The sequence below is a fragment of the Zonotrichia leucophrys genome, chromosome 2 (genome assembly GCF_028769735.1).
Source record: "Zonotrichia leucophrys gambelii isolate GWCS_2022_RI chromosome 2, RI_Zleu_2.0, whole genome shotgun sequence".
NCBI classification, from domain to species: domain Eukaryota; kingdom Metazoa; phylum Chordata; class Aves; order Passeriformes; family Passerellidae; genus Zonotrichia; species Zonotrichia leucophrys.
In genome coordinates this window covers 91,637,594-91,652,503 of record NC_088171.1, presented here as the reverse complement: position 1 = coordinate 91,652,503, position 14,910 = coordinate 91,637,594, and the positions used below count along the sequence as shown (strand labels likewise).

General features: G+C 37.1%; 1 protein-coding gene across 2 annotated transcripts in view; it reads left to right on the top strand.

The window, feature by feature from the left end:
- The window catches only part of ELP2 (elongator acetyltransferase complex subunit 2), a 38,092-nt gene that overhangs the window by 15,641 nt on the left and 7,541 nt on the right, over positions 1-14,910 (top strand). The window contains exons 8-16 of one of the 2 annotated variants that reach the window (XM_064705663.1): positions 521-655; positions 1,531-1,626; positions 3,107-3,207; positions 5,189-5,320; positions 5,791-5,940; positions 8,647-8,835; positions 10,890-10,956; positions 12,520-12,615; positions 12,737-12,794. In XM_064705663.1, coding sequence (XP_064561733.1) covers positions 521-655; positions 1,531-1,626; positions 3,107-3,207; positions 5,189-5,320; positions 5,791-5,940; positions 8,647-8,835; positions 10,890-10,956; positions 12,520-12,615; positions 12,737-12,794 — 1,024 coding nt within the window. Of the gene's footprint in view, positions 1-520; positions 656-1,530; positions 1,627-3,106; positions 3,208-5,188; positions 5,321-5,790; positions 5,941-8,646; positions 8,836-10,886; positions 10,957-12,519; positions 12,616-12,736; positions 12,795-14,910 lie in introns of both variants that reach the window. The other variant, XM_064705662.1, reaches the window with a different exon arrangement.

Sequence of the window (14,910 nt, the reverse complement as noted above, 5' to 3'; positions counted from 1 at the left end):
GGGAAATAGTATGTTTATATTTTCTTTTCTTGCTTCCCCCCCACCCTTTTTTTTAAATTGGGAAATTACAAGGGGAATCTTTTCAGACATCAGTGAATCAAATAGTTATTGCAATGGCACCAAAAAAAAGGAATTTGAGTATGCTACAAGCCTGGAGAAAGAAAAGGAGGAAAGGAGATTTTGACAAGTGTTGAGACCGATAGAATTCCAAAAGCAAAGGCCCATAATTAGTAGGGAAGTGTATGAATGACATGTACAGTGCTTACCATATCTTCCACATCTTACAATCATGGACATATTCCTAGTGTATTATAAAACAGGAAAGAAATTTGAATTTGAATGGTAGAGAGAGTGAATTGATGTTGAAATAAAAATGATTTTTTTATGATACTGTGTAAAATGGGAAAAATTGGGATAATGCTCTTAGGTGCATGTATGGAAAGATGGTAGGTTAGTCATAGCAGTGATTGCAATGAAAATATGGCTCTATTTTTTTCCTTCTTTTTCTGAAAACAAATAGGTGAAGACCTTTTCTTAGCAAGCTGTGCTCAGGACTGTTTGATAAGAATTTGGAAAGTATGTACAAAGTTAAAGCAACTTCCAGAAACTGAAGATGATTCCATAAAACTGAAAGAGAATATTTTTACTGTTAAAGGTAGGTAACAGCTATAAAATTCTCTGGCACAACTTTTCACTTGTGTATCTTTTCATGGTTCTGAGGAAGCTGACAAAGTGTTTGTTTTGTGTTGACTGCATTATTTTTAGCTGTTAAGAAAGCAGAATTACTGTTTTAAAGCCAAAAGTTAATGATATAGTACAGGAAATGGTAAAGCAGTGAGAGGGCTTAATACCAACATGGGTTGTTATTGTTATGCATATTCCAAATGCAATATGTAGGACACTTATTTGTCTATGGGAGAGAAGCTGTTCTGTAGTTCTCCAGTTTAATAGCTTAGCTTTCATTTTCTTTTGAATTCAATGAATTAAAAGGTGCTGCTATAACTTAAAGATTAGAAAAATACTGCAAGTAACAGATAAGTATGTGCAGGCTTACTTTATGGTCATTTAATGAGCTGTTTAAGCATGATAACATCAGATGCTTGCATTGCTGACATTGTAGGGTGAATGGTTTGGCAACCTAGTTAATATAATGAAGGTATGTGTAAAAAGTGCTCATGATACTTCCTGCAAATCCTGATTCGCTGTTTGAAGTTTTTGCAGTCATTTGGAGATGCAAATATGCATAAGAGTATGCGTAGTGCCAATTTAGAGTGTTTATTTCAAAACTGCTTGAGAGTTCTCCAGGAATTCTCAGAGACCCTTCTGAGACAATGCACTGACCTGTGACCATAAATCTGGTCCTCAGGGCTTTTCCCAAAGTAGGATTTAAAGGAGGTGTTCAGTGTCAGGAAGCTTTTGAGATGTTGGTAGATGTTGAAAGCAGTTGATTGCTTTCACTAAAGATACCAGAAATAACTGGTCTTTCTTGGCTTTTAGAAAGAAATATACTTTTTCTCTGATTTGTGGCAGATGCTGACACATCATATGCAGTTTCTTTGGAGTCTGTGTTGGCTGGTCATGAAAACTGGGTGTATGCAGTTCACTGGCAACCTTCATTTTGCAAAGGTAAAAAGATATCAAACACCAGTGTTAAGTGTCGTATACAGAGAGTACAGTCGTGTGTCTTTGTGTTGTGTTTGCATGTTCACTTGTTCCTGTAGAGATGAGTCTTTAAATTCTGCAAATAATGTTTTATGAGTAGATTCCTGGAGTATCAGTTTTTCTAAAGCATGTAACTTTAAGGCATTAGCACAGACTCCCATTGAAACAGTGTTATTTATAGTTTTAATTTTACATTTTGCTCTAGTATTTATCTTTCTTTTGAAATCCTTCAGTTCTGACAGCCTTGTTTGCAGTACTGGTTTGCTGTTATGTATCTGCCTGACATAAGGGAAGGAGATTCTTGATTTGACATTGCACAGTCAGAACACCTTGACTGTTTGCACTGGTGAAAGTGTCTTTTTTTCTGTCATATTTTAGAGTTACTGATGGCACGTGACTTCAGCAGTACAAAGAACAGCTTTGCTGGTCTGTACAACGCTTGAACAGCAGAGTGCCATTAGAATATCAAAATACACTTAATGAAAGACACAAGACTTGCTTTAAAAATACTGGTTTAGTTCTCTGGTCCTTAGCCTTTCCTCTTTTTTTCTAAATTAGACACCAGTAAAAGGTTTAGCCTTTTAGAACAAGGTTTAGGCACAATGTAGGCCTGTCAGCCTTGCACTGCAATCTGAAAACTGTCCTGTTAGACCATGAAGTTTTCCAGGTGCTTCCATATACGTAAAGCTGCTTCTGTTCTGTGGCGTGCCCAGTGCTGGGTTCCCTAAAATAGATTTTCATTAGAGGCAAACAGATCTGAGGGACATATTCTCAGTGCAGAAGGTAAGATGGGAAGTCTGTTGCTAACATATCACCTCATGAGATGCCTGTCAATATCTCTTATTATCATGAAGAGTTCCTCAGTGGTTTTCCTACAGGTTTCACAACTGGTGATGAAGCAGCTCCCTCTTTGCCATTCTGTGTTGTGCTTTTTTTCTGGAGTGTTTCATTGCATTCTGGGGAGCAGTCCTGAGTTACTGTATGTACTGTAGGGTGCTAGAGTATGCTGAAGTCAGTAGCAAACCTAACAATTTGGGAAAAAACCCCAAACAGTGAATACTGGGTGATTATTTTAAACTGTAAATCACTCAGTAAAAACTTACTTAAGGAATAGAACTGAGAAGTGCTGTGCATTTTCTTTGAAACTCTAGCTTTTCCTCCAGATTATATTTAATTCAGTATAAGTTTGGAGTGAGAAAACTGGAATATGGTTGTTCTCATCTATGTGTTTTACTTTTTCTTTGGGTGATGATGGCTGGGAATACAATATCTCCTAAAGAATGCCCAGCAAGAATGTAGAGCCTGTAAATTTGGCATATAAGAAATGCATTGCATATCTCTGATCCTGAACAATTTTTAAAATGTGTTTATATTTCAGTATTACCTAATTTCTTCAGAACATATGCTCCTAGGTTGTAGGGTAATAATTTTCCTTGTACTGTAGATGGCAGCATGCAACAACCAATGAGGATATTATCTGCATCAATGGACAAAACTGTGATCATCTGGGAACCTGATAAAGAATCTGGAGTCTGGCTAGAACAGGCAAGTGTCAGTCTTTCTCACAGTATGTGCTGCATGCAAGTTGTGTTTCCAGCGTCATGTGTGTACTGTAGGGAGCAAAAACTCTAAAATTCTAGCACAGAAAGGTAGTGTTTTCTTGCAAAAATACTTTTTCTAGTGCTCTGTTGCAAGTAAAACTGTATTTTAAAAAAAGCGCTATGATATTATTTTTATTGCTTGTTTATTTTCTTATTGCTGTACTGAGGAGTTTATAAAGGATGTTTGTGCTCAGCTGTCATTCAGAGTGTACAGGGCAGGGGTTTCATAGTAATGCATGCTATGTGCTCCTGCTAAGAGGAGGAGGAAGCCCTCCTGAACTATTTGCAGTTCATCCTTGTGGGAATGTGACCTAAGCAGTTACCACAAAGCAGCTGACATGCAATTCACAAACCTGGTTTTACTCACAGTAATTTGGTCATTGGCTGTGTCATTAGGTTTTTCTTCCATTTGAGATGGATACTCCCGTGCCACTCATGTAGTAGTCTGAAGGCTGTTCTGATGTGGATCATCCTAAATAAACAAGTGGTACACCAGATTTCTCCAGTGCTTTGATTGATGTCTTTTCAGTTGACCTGCTTTTCCACATTGCTGTAGTTCAGTTGAAGTTGTTTGTGTTGGGTTATGCCAGCCATTGTTTGTGGTCTCTCCTGTCACAAAGAAAGTTCCAATTGTCTCTTGGGTGAAAAAATGGGAATTACAGTAGGGTGTTTAATTTTTCCTCTGTTTCATTGAAAAATTCTGATGCCTTTGTGTTTGAAGTAGAAATTAGTTCATAAAAGGGCAATTACATAGAGGTGCCATTTGATGTCCCTAGGTGTAACAGGGAGTTGTGGCTAAATTCACAAGCTTCTAAAAATGGGTTGTGTAGTAAACTTGTTGCAAGTAGTGATTCTTTAATTTTACATTCTCTTTGCATTGGTTTGATCACAAATGTGTAGCTTCAAGTTCAGATCAGACATTTTAACTGCAAAAATCCATTTTGCATCACGAGAGGAAAATCTGAGCAGGAAGCTTGCAGGGAGGAAGGGCACAAGGGGAACATCCCAGTTTCTCTCTTTCATCATGATATGATGAACAAGATGTCTTCAGAAATTCATTCCCCTGCTCAGAGGTGAGACTAGAATTCTGCCTCTAGTATGGCCTGTCAAAGTCACTTCAATATGAGTGGTATTTTTTCTGAATGAGTGCTAGTAAAACTGAACTACTAGTGCAGTGCCATTTAAAATGGGACATTGGTTCGTTTTGTTTTGTTCTTAAAAGAGGCTGTATAAGAATGAACGAGTTGAAAGTTTGAAAGAAATTGTGGTCTTATGTCTTAAATAAAACTTGAAACTGTAACTTTATTAATCTTTTAATAAAATTAAAAAAGTGGAAGGGCACTAGAGCAACCGTAAGGCCTGTGTGTATACATGCGTGCACATATGGGAAGTCATAAGAGAAGCACAAAACAGGGGCCAGAATTTGCCACAGAAAGAGTATGGATGAAATTGCAGCTGTTCATGGAGAAACAGGGAAATGAAAGTATGCTAGGGAATCTTGGAAATTAAGTAGAAAAAAAAACAACCTACTTGGGAACTACTGTTTCTTTGGATCTTTTTTTTTTTTTTATTGTGCAACAGAGCAGTAGCCAGGCAACAGACGATAAGGAACTGTTGCATCCAACAAGCTGGACTGAAACACAGAACATTTGGGTTTGCATCTAATCTATTGCAGTGTTTTCTTTCCCTTGGGGGAATCCTATCTTGAGACGAATATGAAGGGAGGCTCCACTCAGCTGGCACAAAGCTTTAATTCCCGTGGCATTTCAGTGCTTATCTTTGCAATTAAAATATTCTTCGAGTGTGTTTGTGTGTGTAATGTGAACTCTTGTCTAGAGGTAGTTTTTAATCTCATGAAGTAAGAATGATTTTGTAGGAATGGAAGGCCATTTTCATGGATATTTCACTTCTGTTCATTAATTTAGGTACGGGTAGGTGAAGTGGGTGGCAATACTCTTGGATTTTTTGACTGCCAGTTTAGTCCAGATGGTTCAATGATCATCGCTCATGCTTTCCATGGAGCACTACACCTTTGGAAACAGGATACAGTTAATAAGGTACATTGGTTTGTTTGTTAGTAGTATTACTTAAAAGAATTGTACTTTTAAGTCATTTGAGGTAAATTTCTGTTGTTAAAACTGTTATTCTGTAACAGTATAATTTAAAATTAGTGATTGAAATAGTCCTTTTCTGTAGGAGTCTCGTTCCTGCATAGAAGGAAGGTTGAAATCCTCCAGACTCTAAACCCTGTTTCTTACCTGTGGGGTAAGAAGTCAGTTGTATGGCTTGAACTCCTTTGTTGTTGTGTTTTGTTCACAGCTGAGCAAATAACACAAGTTTATTTCAGATGGGAGCAATACATCAGTATTTTTGTCTCTTCAGCCTCTCATGAGTTCTAATAATTTGCTGTTTACCAATGTCTTTTTCTTACTTTTTAAATAAGCACATTTATAGTTTTATTTTGCTTAGAATGTGCCAATCAGTCAAATGAAAAACTCCTTACTTCTTTGTGGAAATCTTTTCATAGAAAGAATGGACTCCAGAAGTTGTGATTTCGGGACATTTTAACAGTGTAGAAGATGTGAAGTGGGATCCAGAAGGAGAGTTTGTCATCAGTGTGAGCTTTGATCAAACTACAAGGCTCTTTGCTCCATGGAAAAGGAAGGAAGAAACAGAGGTATGATCTTCAAAGATTTTGTGAGTGTGGTTAAGGGGGCTTGGTCAGTCCTGCGTTGTGTGTATATAACTCAAACCTTCAAGTTCCACAAGCGATGGTCTGTTTAAAACTGCTTTATTTGGTAATGGAGTATGTGCTGTTTTCACTTTAAAAATATTAGTGGCAGAGCTTTTGCAATCACACAGCATGATTGCAGTTCAATCCTGAGTTCATGTCCAGATTTCCTTCAGTTAGTGTTCTCCCAGAAAGCAGGCTCTGCAGTAATTGAGAAGGAGGAATACATGACTGGTACTGATAGCCACCTATTGCAGTGTTTATCAACTGGCTACACTGCTGCAGGTAATAATAAAGAAACTAAACTTTGGTTGTGCTTTTTTACATGAACATAATCTAAACAAAGTTCTCACTGTATTTTTTTACATTAATTTGTCAATTACTCAGTTTTACTAGAATGATTATCTGAACTGCATGAGTGCAGCTGATGCCTGTCCTGTTTTAATCCCCAGCCAGCAACTGAGCTAACACAGTTAACACAGCTGCTTGCTCACTCCTCCTGCATTGGATTGGGGGAAAGTCTGTTTAGAAGTTCCTGTGTCTTGTTTCTCATGCATTTTTCTCCTCCACAAATACAACCTTTTCTGGCAGTACAGTACCAGTATTCCATTCAGGAAACTGGCAGAAGCTAGACTGACTGTAGTCATATAAGGCCCTGTGCCATTGGTTGGGGAGGCTATTATAGCTGTCTCATCAAAGCTTCTGTAATGTAGACCAGTACAGGAGGTCTGATACTTCTGAGAGTGAATTTGCCATCAGGTCTGTGATTTCCTTCTTCCAGGCCACACAGGAGTGGTGGCAGTCCCATTTCAAGAGTTATGTTTTGCCTTGTGTTGTAGGAAGAATATTTCCAGTTTCCTTCCCTGCTTTTACCCTAATCTCCACTCAGGTGGATACATTAAATATATCAAAACAAAGTTCAGGACTAGCACATGATGTAAGTTGGCAGCATTCAAGGGTTGTCAATGTCACTTTCTCTGTGACCTACTGAAGCACCACTCTTTATTAGTTATGCTGCTTGCTAATTTTTAATCCTGTCTTCTGAAAGAACTGATCTTTGTCTGATTTACCTGCACAGCTCACCCTGAAACTTTTGAATCAATTGATTTAGCAGAGTGATTGTAGTCTTCATATCTAAATATGGCATGAACTGATTTCTTGTACTTTGCCTGTTCTGACACAGAGTAGCCACCAGGCTAATTTGACCAGGTGTAACTCTAAGTAGTTTCAGTATTTGCTGCTGCATGAGATGTGGGAGGAAGCCTTAGTATCCTTTTTGGATGGATGAAGTGGAGGGCTGGAATAGAAATGGGTCTTTTGAAGATGTTTATTCAGTACTTCTGAACCCTGGAAAAGTTTTTAGTTCTGCTGCTCATGAACTTGGATAGCACAGGCTTTTAAAATGCCTTTTTTATCACACTGTTTAGCATTTGAAAAATTACAACAGGTGACATCTGATGTTTGTCTTAACATGACAAAATGGATGGTTCAGATGTTTATGGAGAGTTAGTATTAGAGCTCACATTTTTCCCTATAAAAAGGAAACGAAGTGTTGAATGCAAATAAGCATCCTTTCTTAACGTCTCAGTTCTGATATCAAAATATCAGAAAAGAGGGATAACCATCAGCTTCAATTTTTCATGCAAATTTCCATCCTGATTTTTCTGGAAGAAGCTTATTACATGACTTATTTAGCCCTCTCTTTGTTTGGGGTTTGAGTTTTTTGTGTACTATGCAAAGATATACCCAGTAAAGGGTGAGGAGGGCTTGTTGCAGTGTTTGATTTTATCTTTCTTTAAAGAATGCATGCTTTTTTCCTCACTGAAAACTAATCAAGCCCTTGTGAAATCATGAGATTTTGTAGGATGTCTCAAATTCCCATTCAGGTCCTATCAGAAACTTCAACATTCAGAACTCAATTGAGTTTCAAGGGTGATATGTGCAGTTTACAGTCAATATAATGCCTTTGCTTATACTCACATGATATCTAGTCTTGGCTATAGGCATTGGAATACTGAAGTAGTCTAAGTTATTCCAATTGATTCTGGTTCTGCTAGCTCTTAACTCAAAAGTACACACTGGATTTTTCCAACTGAAGTATCATCTGGGTGAAATAGCAAATGACACTTAGAATCTATTATGGTTTTGTCAGTTTTTTGCAAAGCTTCTATTAAATGGTCTCACTTGAATCAAATATTTAAAGAAAAGAGGACAGTAGGAACCTGTAGCCTGCTGACAGCAGTGCTGCTGTTCTTTGTGAAAGAACAGATGAAGGAGGCAGGATAATTATCACTGCCTTTCTTAGGTCTTTCAGACATACAGTCTTGGAAGTAGTAGGATAGAAACCTCTTTTTGCTTAGGCAAATTATGTTCTATTCCTGACTGTCTAGCATGAAGTAGTCACAGTAAGTGCCTTAAACACATGTGTGCAGGGACACAGTTTACTAATTACAGGAATGGTTTGGTGGAAAAAGAGGATTCAACTGATGTATGTGAGCACCAGTTTTATGCACATCAGTAGAAGGCTGCTCTTAACTTTGCTTTGTGTTAATAAATTCAGCAAGTAGACTAGTGGTGCTTTTTTGGAACTTTAAATTGCCCTGTTTATCTGTTTAAGAATTGTGTTTTAGCTGTGTGTCTGCTCCCTTGTAGGTGACGTGGCATGAAATTGCCAGGCCTCAAGTGCACGGGTACGACCTGCGCTGCCTGGCGATGATCGGCCGCTTTGAGTTCGTGTCAGGAGCGGATGAAAAAGTGCTTCGGGTTTTCCGTGCTCCCAAGAACTTTATAGAAAACTTCAGTAACATCACTAGGATCCCAATGGAGAAGCTCTGCTCCCATGTAAGTATGCTAAAGCAATGCTACACAAAGAGAATGCTGTTAGATGTAAAATAAATAATGCTTCAGAAAATGTCAGATTGCTAAATTACTAAACTTTGTAAAAATTCTTTTAGTTGTACTGAAACTATAACCTTACTTTCCTTACTCTTCTGCTTGCTTCCATGTGTCTTGTCTCATATGTATTTTTATGGTGTTGTTAGATGAAACGAGTTCTATCTGAAACCAAACAAGACACTGTGTCAAAAGATTGAAAAGAGTGTGGGTAAATTTTAGGTAACTCAAACCAAAGCAGACCGCTGTGCACACTTGGAGATGAAGCAAACAATAAAGCCTGTTGGTGTATTTTCCCTTAGAGTGTAGTAGTCTTGCCTAGTTCTAATTATTGTTGTGTGGTTATGTGTTGGTATTACTTTTTTTTTTTTGCAATTGCATGCTTGGAATACCATAAAGATTTCAGCACTATTTTTAGATCTTGCATACAAATATTTATAAATATGTACTTGCTTTATTTCCTATTGGCATTTGAAATTTTCTTTACATTCCAGTTCATAGTTGTGGGTATGTCAGCTGTCTTGTGCTGCTATCCTTTGTTTGCTCCCCATTTGCATTAAGGTCTAATTCTGATTTTGTCTGCATTTGGTGGAGCAGACCTCATTCAAGATAGTTGCCTCTGTACAGTGCCTTGCATGGTTTTTGGGTATCTCACTCAAAAGCAGGGCTTTTTGTGCAGTTTCTCAGAGATGGATTAACCTTTCCATTTAATTTAACAGTTGAAATATCTGGGATAGAAATAGAATCATTTTCGGTAGCAAGAAGTTACATAAGTAGCTTCTTAGTGATTTAATTCCACAAGACTTCGTAAGCATTTGCATAATGACCATTGTACAAATAACATTGGGCTTTTATAAGGGTGGCAGATGTCATTATTTTACTTTATTTAGACTTTTCTTATTGGCTTTTCCTCTGAGTGCTGTTTTTTGATTCATATAAAGTGTTTCACATGGGCTTTGTTTAAAGAGGGAGGCTTTATGAGCTCTAATTATACAGCTGCTTTTAAATAGCTTTCTTGAAATTGTTTTCTGTGAAAGCTTTTTATCACTGAAGTGGGGAATCTTTTTCTTAATGTGGCTTAAATGCCTTCCCCAAAAAAGTATCTGAAACCAAAAAACAGTTTTATATTCTAAAAGGGTTTAATAGGATTATATTCAGTTCAAATCCATAGGTTTGTATTATACTTTGGGTTATAATGAGGAACCATTTTTGTTTTAGAGGCCTTATGCTTGTCTGGGTCTCTGATACATTTTCTCATCTAATTATGAACATTTAAGTACATTTTACGCTGTCACCTAAAATATTGATTAAATTCAGTGAAATGGTCTTTCTTTGAACTTTCCTGATACCATAAGGAAGTGGGTTTACAGCTATTAAATCTTTTTTTATCTCTACACAAAGGTCCCCAAGTTCACTTATCCTTTCTAAACTTTTACTCTTTTCCTGTACCATTATGGAAGTATTTTCTGTCTCATGATTTGTCCTTCCCTTGTGCTGCTTTAAACAGACACGTATTGCAGCCACATCTTAGCACTATTTACTGAGCTGTGTTTCAAGTTGTGGTCACAGGCAGTCACCCTCTGTTCTCTTTTCCAAAATGCTGCTTTATTATTTCACTTCAGAACAACGATTTCCCAGTTCTATTGTGTTAAAAACTGCAGTGCTCTCAGTTAATAGATTAATTGTCATGTATGTGCTAGAATAAATATAATTGTGGAAGAAAACCTGCAATTAGTGTTGAAGAAAATCCTTGAGCTGGGGCCTTAGAAAAGCGCTTTTTTGTTGGTTGGTTTTTTTTTTTTCCTTCTCCCCTTCCTGCCAGAGTACTGGTCTTTTTTTTTTGTCCAGGGTATGTTCTAGACAAGAATTTTTCAAAGTGCCCCCTTCACTTCTCTAGGAAAGTAACTGTAGAAACTCTCAGGGATTCCTTAAGCTGTGGCCTTTGAAATCCAAGCCTATGTGACAATCTGTGTGTAACCTTTCTTTTTTCTTTAATTCAGCAGTCATCTGATCTTCCAGAAGGTGCAACTGTGCCAGCTTTGGGATTATCCAATAAAGCTGTTTTTGAAGGTATTGCTAGTGAGAAATAATGGTTGTGGTGTTTCATGTGGAAACTTTATTTAAGGGATTGTTTTAGTGTACATATTAGGTCTGTAAGTGTAGTCTTGACTACAAGTTCAGAATCTAGAAATAAAATCGTGCAAAGCGTTTATTTTTTTGCTAGCACCTAAACATGGTGTTTTAAAGTAAAAAACACAAGTAAGAATATTAGTTAGCCAACAGTAGCTAATATCTTGGAGAGGCAGTGGAGATTACACTGTGAGGAAACAGGGAAGGAGGGACAGACATCTCCCTAGAATGATAACAAGTATTTTCCTGATGCTGGGAATGAGATCAGGGATCTCGTTTTTCATAAAGCCTCTGGTAAAAATGCACTATAGTGGAATGTACAAATTAGGTCACATCTGGTTTTTTTCTTTGCCTAAAGCTTTATCAGAAGGTGTGATCTACAAAAGGAAGCATTTTAATAAGCCTTGTCTCTTGGGTCTTCAATGGCAATAAGCCAAATTTTCCTAAATAATTTGTAGAGAAATAACAACCTAGTTGTACTTCAAGTAACTTGTAAGTATATTTTGGCAAACTTTTTTTTTCCCCAGCTAACTCATGAGGTGTTCCAGTGAGAGGGGAAATAAAACCTCCTTCTTCTAGATTGTGGCCAGACACAGAATAACTAATTTCCATTGACTTCATGTCAAGGAGGCAGCTCAGCAAATAGAACTTCCCTGCATCATCCACCACTACTCACACAGTGCTGTCAACATTGGTGGCTGGGATTAAAACACCACAGATGTGGTCTCACTCACTCTGCAGAGGAATCTTCTGGTGATCAGTGGTCTCAGATGAATGGTGCTCATTTCATTTTCAAAGAGAGCAAAGATGGGATGAATGAGAAGATAGTCTTTGCTTTGCTTTTTCTGTACCTTCTTTTTGAAACTGCTGTGCTTGAGAGGTACATTTGGCAAAAAGTTAGATTCTATCTGAGAGGAACTGTTCCCCATTTCTGTAGCTTTTTCTTAATGCCTTCACAATGAAGGACAGAGTTGAATTTTCACTTACAATTAACTAGTTATGGTTACCTCTGATACTTTTGCTTAAAGCTAAGGACTGAGCCCTCAGCATTTTTGCTCAAGTTTGCAAGTTACACCTGCTCAAATATAGGTTTCCATTTAGTGATCTACATCAAATTTAGGAACTCATCACTTGTATCAGAGATTTTTGTCTTTAACTTTTCATGTACAGAAAGAAAGGTTTAACACTGGGGAAACACAGGTTGAACTCCGGTGACTGCTTTGCTCAGTGAAATTCTTTTTAGGAATCTCTGAAAGATTGTGCTGATGGAGAGAGGTCAGTTTCAAAATGAAGGTTAGACTATTATTTTTTTTTAAATCTTCTCATTCTCATATGCACTATAATAACCAGCTTCTAGGATTCATATTATTATACTCTGCCAGCAGAGAAACCTAGTTTCAACTACTTGTATAAATATAGATGTTTTTTACTTTTATAATAAATCCTCATATTTTCCCCCCTTTCTAGTATGTTCTCTAGCTAATGAAGTCTTTATTTTAATAGGAGATATGGCTATTCAACCAGATGAGGATGAAGAATCATTTAATACCATTTCAAATCAGTATCCAGAGATTTATTTTCAACCCTTGATCCTTACAGGTATGAGAATTATTCCTGTTATACGTAATAGAGAATGAGGTTCATTGAATATAAACTTGAAGCATTACTTTGATGATTTGAAAAAAATCAAATTTGAATAGGCTGTACACATCTCTTTCAGAACCTCCACCAGAGGATCACTTGCTGCAGAATACCTTATGGCCTGAAATTCAGAAGTTGTAAGTTTTATTTTTTCCTTCTGTTCTTCATTACAAAATTTCCAGAAAGCTGTTGCAACATGGTAATGTAGCCTAGGCTTGTAGCTCTTCCTGTTGTACTATGTCGTTTGACTTTGTGTTTACTGTATTGCTTGTAAAATAAATAAATGACTTATAAATATATATAAATTAGGAAACAGTGAAGAAAATGGCAGTTAGAACTGATGTGCCACAGTTTTATTTTAGTTGATTGTTTCTTCTTAAAGCCTTGTCTATACTGAAGGTCACTCTGTGTAAGGAATTTTTTGCTACTTTCCACTTCATGGCATGGGCTTGCAGATGTGGTGTGGAAGTAGAGGCTGAGGCATCAATGGAGGAGTTTACCCCTAACTCCTGTCAGAGCTGTAAGGTGCAGTAGATGGAGCCAGCAGCACTCTAGTGTGTCTAGAGGTAGAGCAAAGTGATGTGTTGAGTAAGATGGTTAAAAGGCTGGTTCGAGTATTGAATGCTGACAGAGTGGTTGTCAGTTGCAAAGGTAATGGAGTTACGTGGCCATGATAATTGTTTTGAGGTTGCAGCATTTTAGAATTCTTCAGCTGTGTTTTCTTCCTTTTCTGAAATTCACAACAATTTTCACATGATTTGTTAAGGATCCCAGTAACATGAGGCTACACTTTGAAAATCTTTAATGTTTTGGTATTGAAGGATAGCACAAAGAAATTGAATAATCTCAATCTCTTGTGGTTTTATTTATCTGAATCTCCTGAAAGGGGTCTCAGACTGGAAGAAGAAGATTGTTGAGCCTTTGCTGATGGTTAAAGTCACCACTTCTGTCAGGAAGGAACATTACAGTTACATTACCAGCTTTGTGAGGAAGGAAATAAAAAACTTTGAGAAAATGCTCTGCAGCTTGCTTCATTGAACCGAGGGGGAAGTTCTGTGGGAGTTCATCTTTGCCTTCAGTTGGGCAGTAAATCTGATTTGAATGCTTTTAAGCTCTGTTACTATGTTTGTACTCAAGAATGATTTTAGGAGGAAAGCCAGTGGATGTTAGACCATACCTGCACATTTTGTAATTTCTAACTGTTACTTTAACTGTTTCTTCTGTGCATTCTATGGCTGCTAATGCACTCACATAAATAGATTGATAAGGGATGTTTAAGTAGTGAAAAGGAGCCAAGGCCAAAATTCTTCATCATTTGCCTTTGACATTTCACTAAGTGTAGTGGGACATTAATATTTTATACTCTGCTATGGGAGTACTGCTTATCTGCCTTTATATCCTGCATTCATTAAAATAACTCTGTTTTATGACAGTCTTCATATTACTTTTATCTGAGCAGTTTTTTCTGGTTTTAGAGACACAGCTAATGATATAGATCATTTTATGCAAGAGCAACAAGATGTAAAGCATTCATAGACTTTCAGATTTTTTGGTCAGAGTAATCTTGAAAGAAGTAACATGAAATCACATAATGTAGATTTCAAGTTGCCATAGCAGCAGAAGAACAGTGTGAGGCACTGACTTGCTAAAAATAGCTTGTTTGTCATTGACATTTGTGTATTCCTACCTCTAACTTGACACCAAATTTTGAAGGATTAGTGTTGGGTTTTACAAAGTGTTTGCTTGAGGAGGTTTTAGTATGAAGAACTGGCTGAGTTTTTTACATAATATAATAACTTTAAAAATATGGTAAATCTTGTGAGAATATGCTAATCTTTATCCCCTTGGAAAATTATCATGCAGCATGCTGAGATTAAAGCTTGAGTGATGACATAAATATATATGTTTGTATGTACGTACATTTCATGTAATACACTTGGGAGTTGGAAGAGATCCTTTTTGACACTAGAAAATTACTGTATTCATTTGTCTGGACACTTGAAAGTCCATTCAGTCTACCTGTGTGTTAAAAAATGGTGTGCATTGTACAATGCTGAGGCAAAATTGCCTGTGGTTGAAAAGATAATTTCATTATTCATTCATGCAGTTACTTCTCTCCATTGTGAACCTTTATTTGGTGGTGTACTATGTAGTGAAGAGATCAGATATTATTTATGGGATCAGAGGATGGGACTGTATTGTAGCTCCTATGCTGTCAAGGCTCACATACACTCCTTTAAAACAGCATCTCCT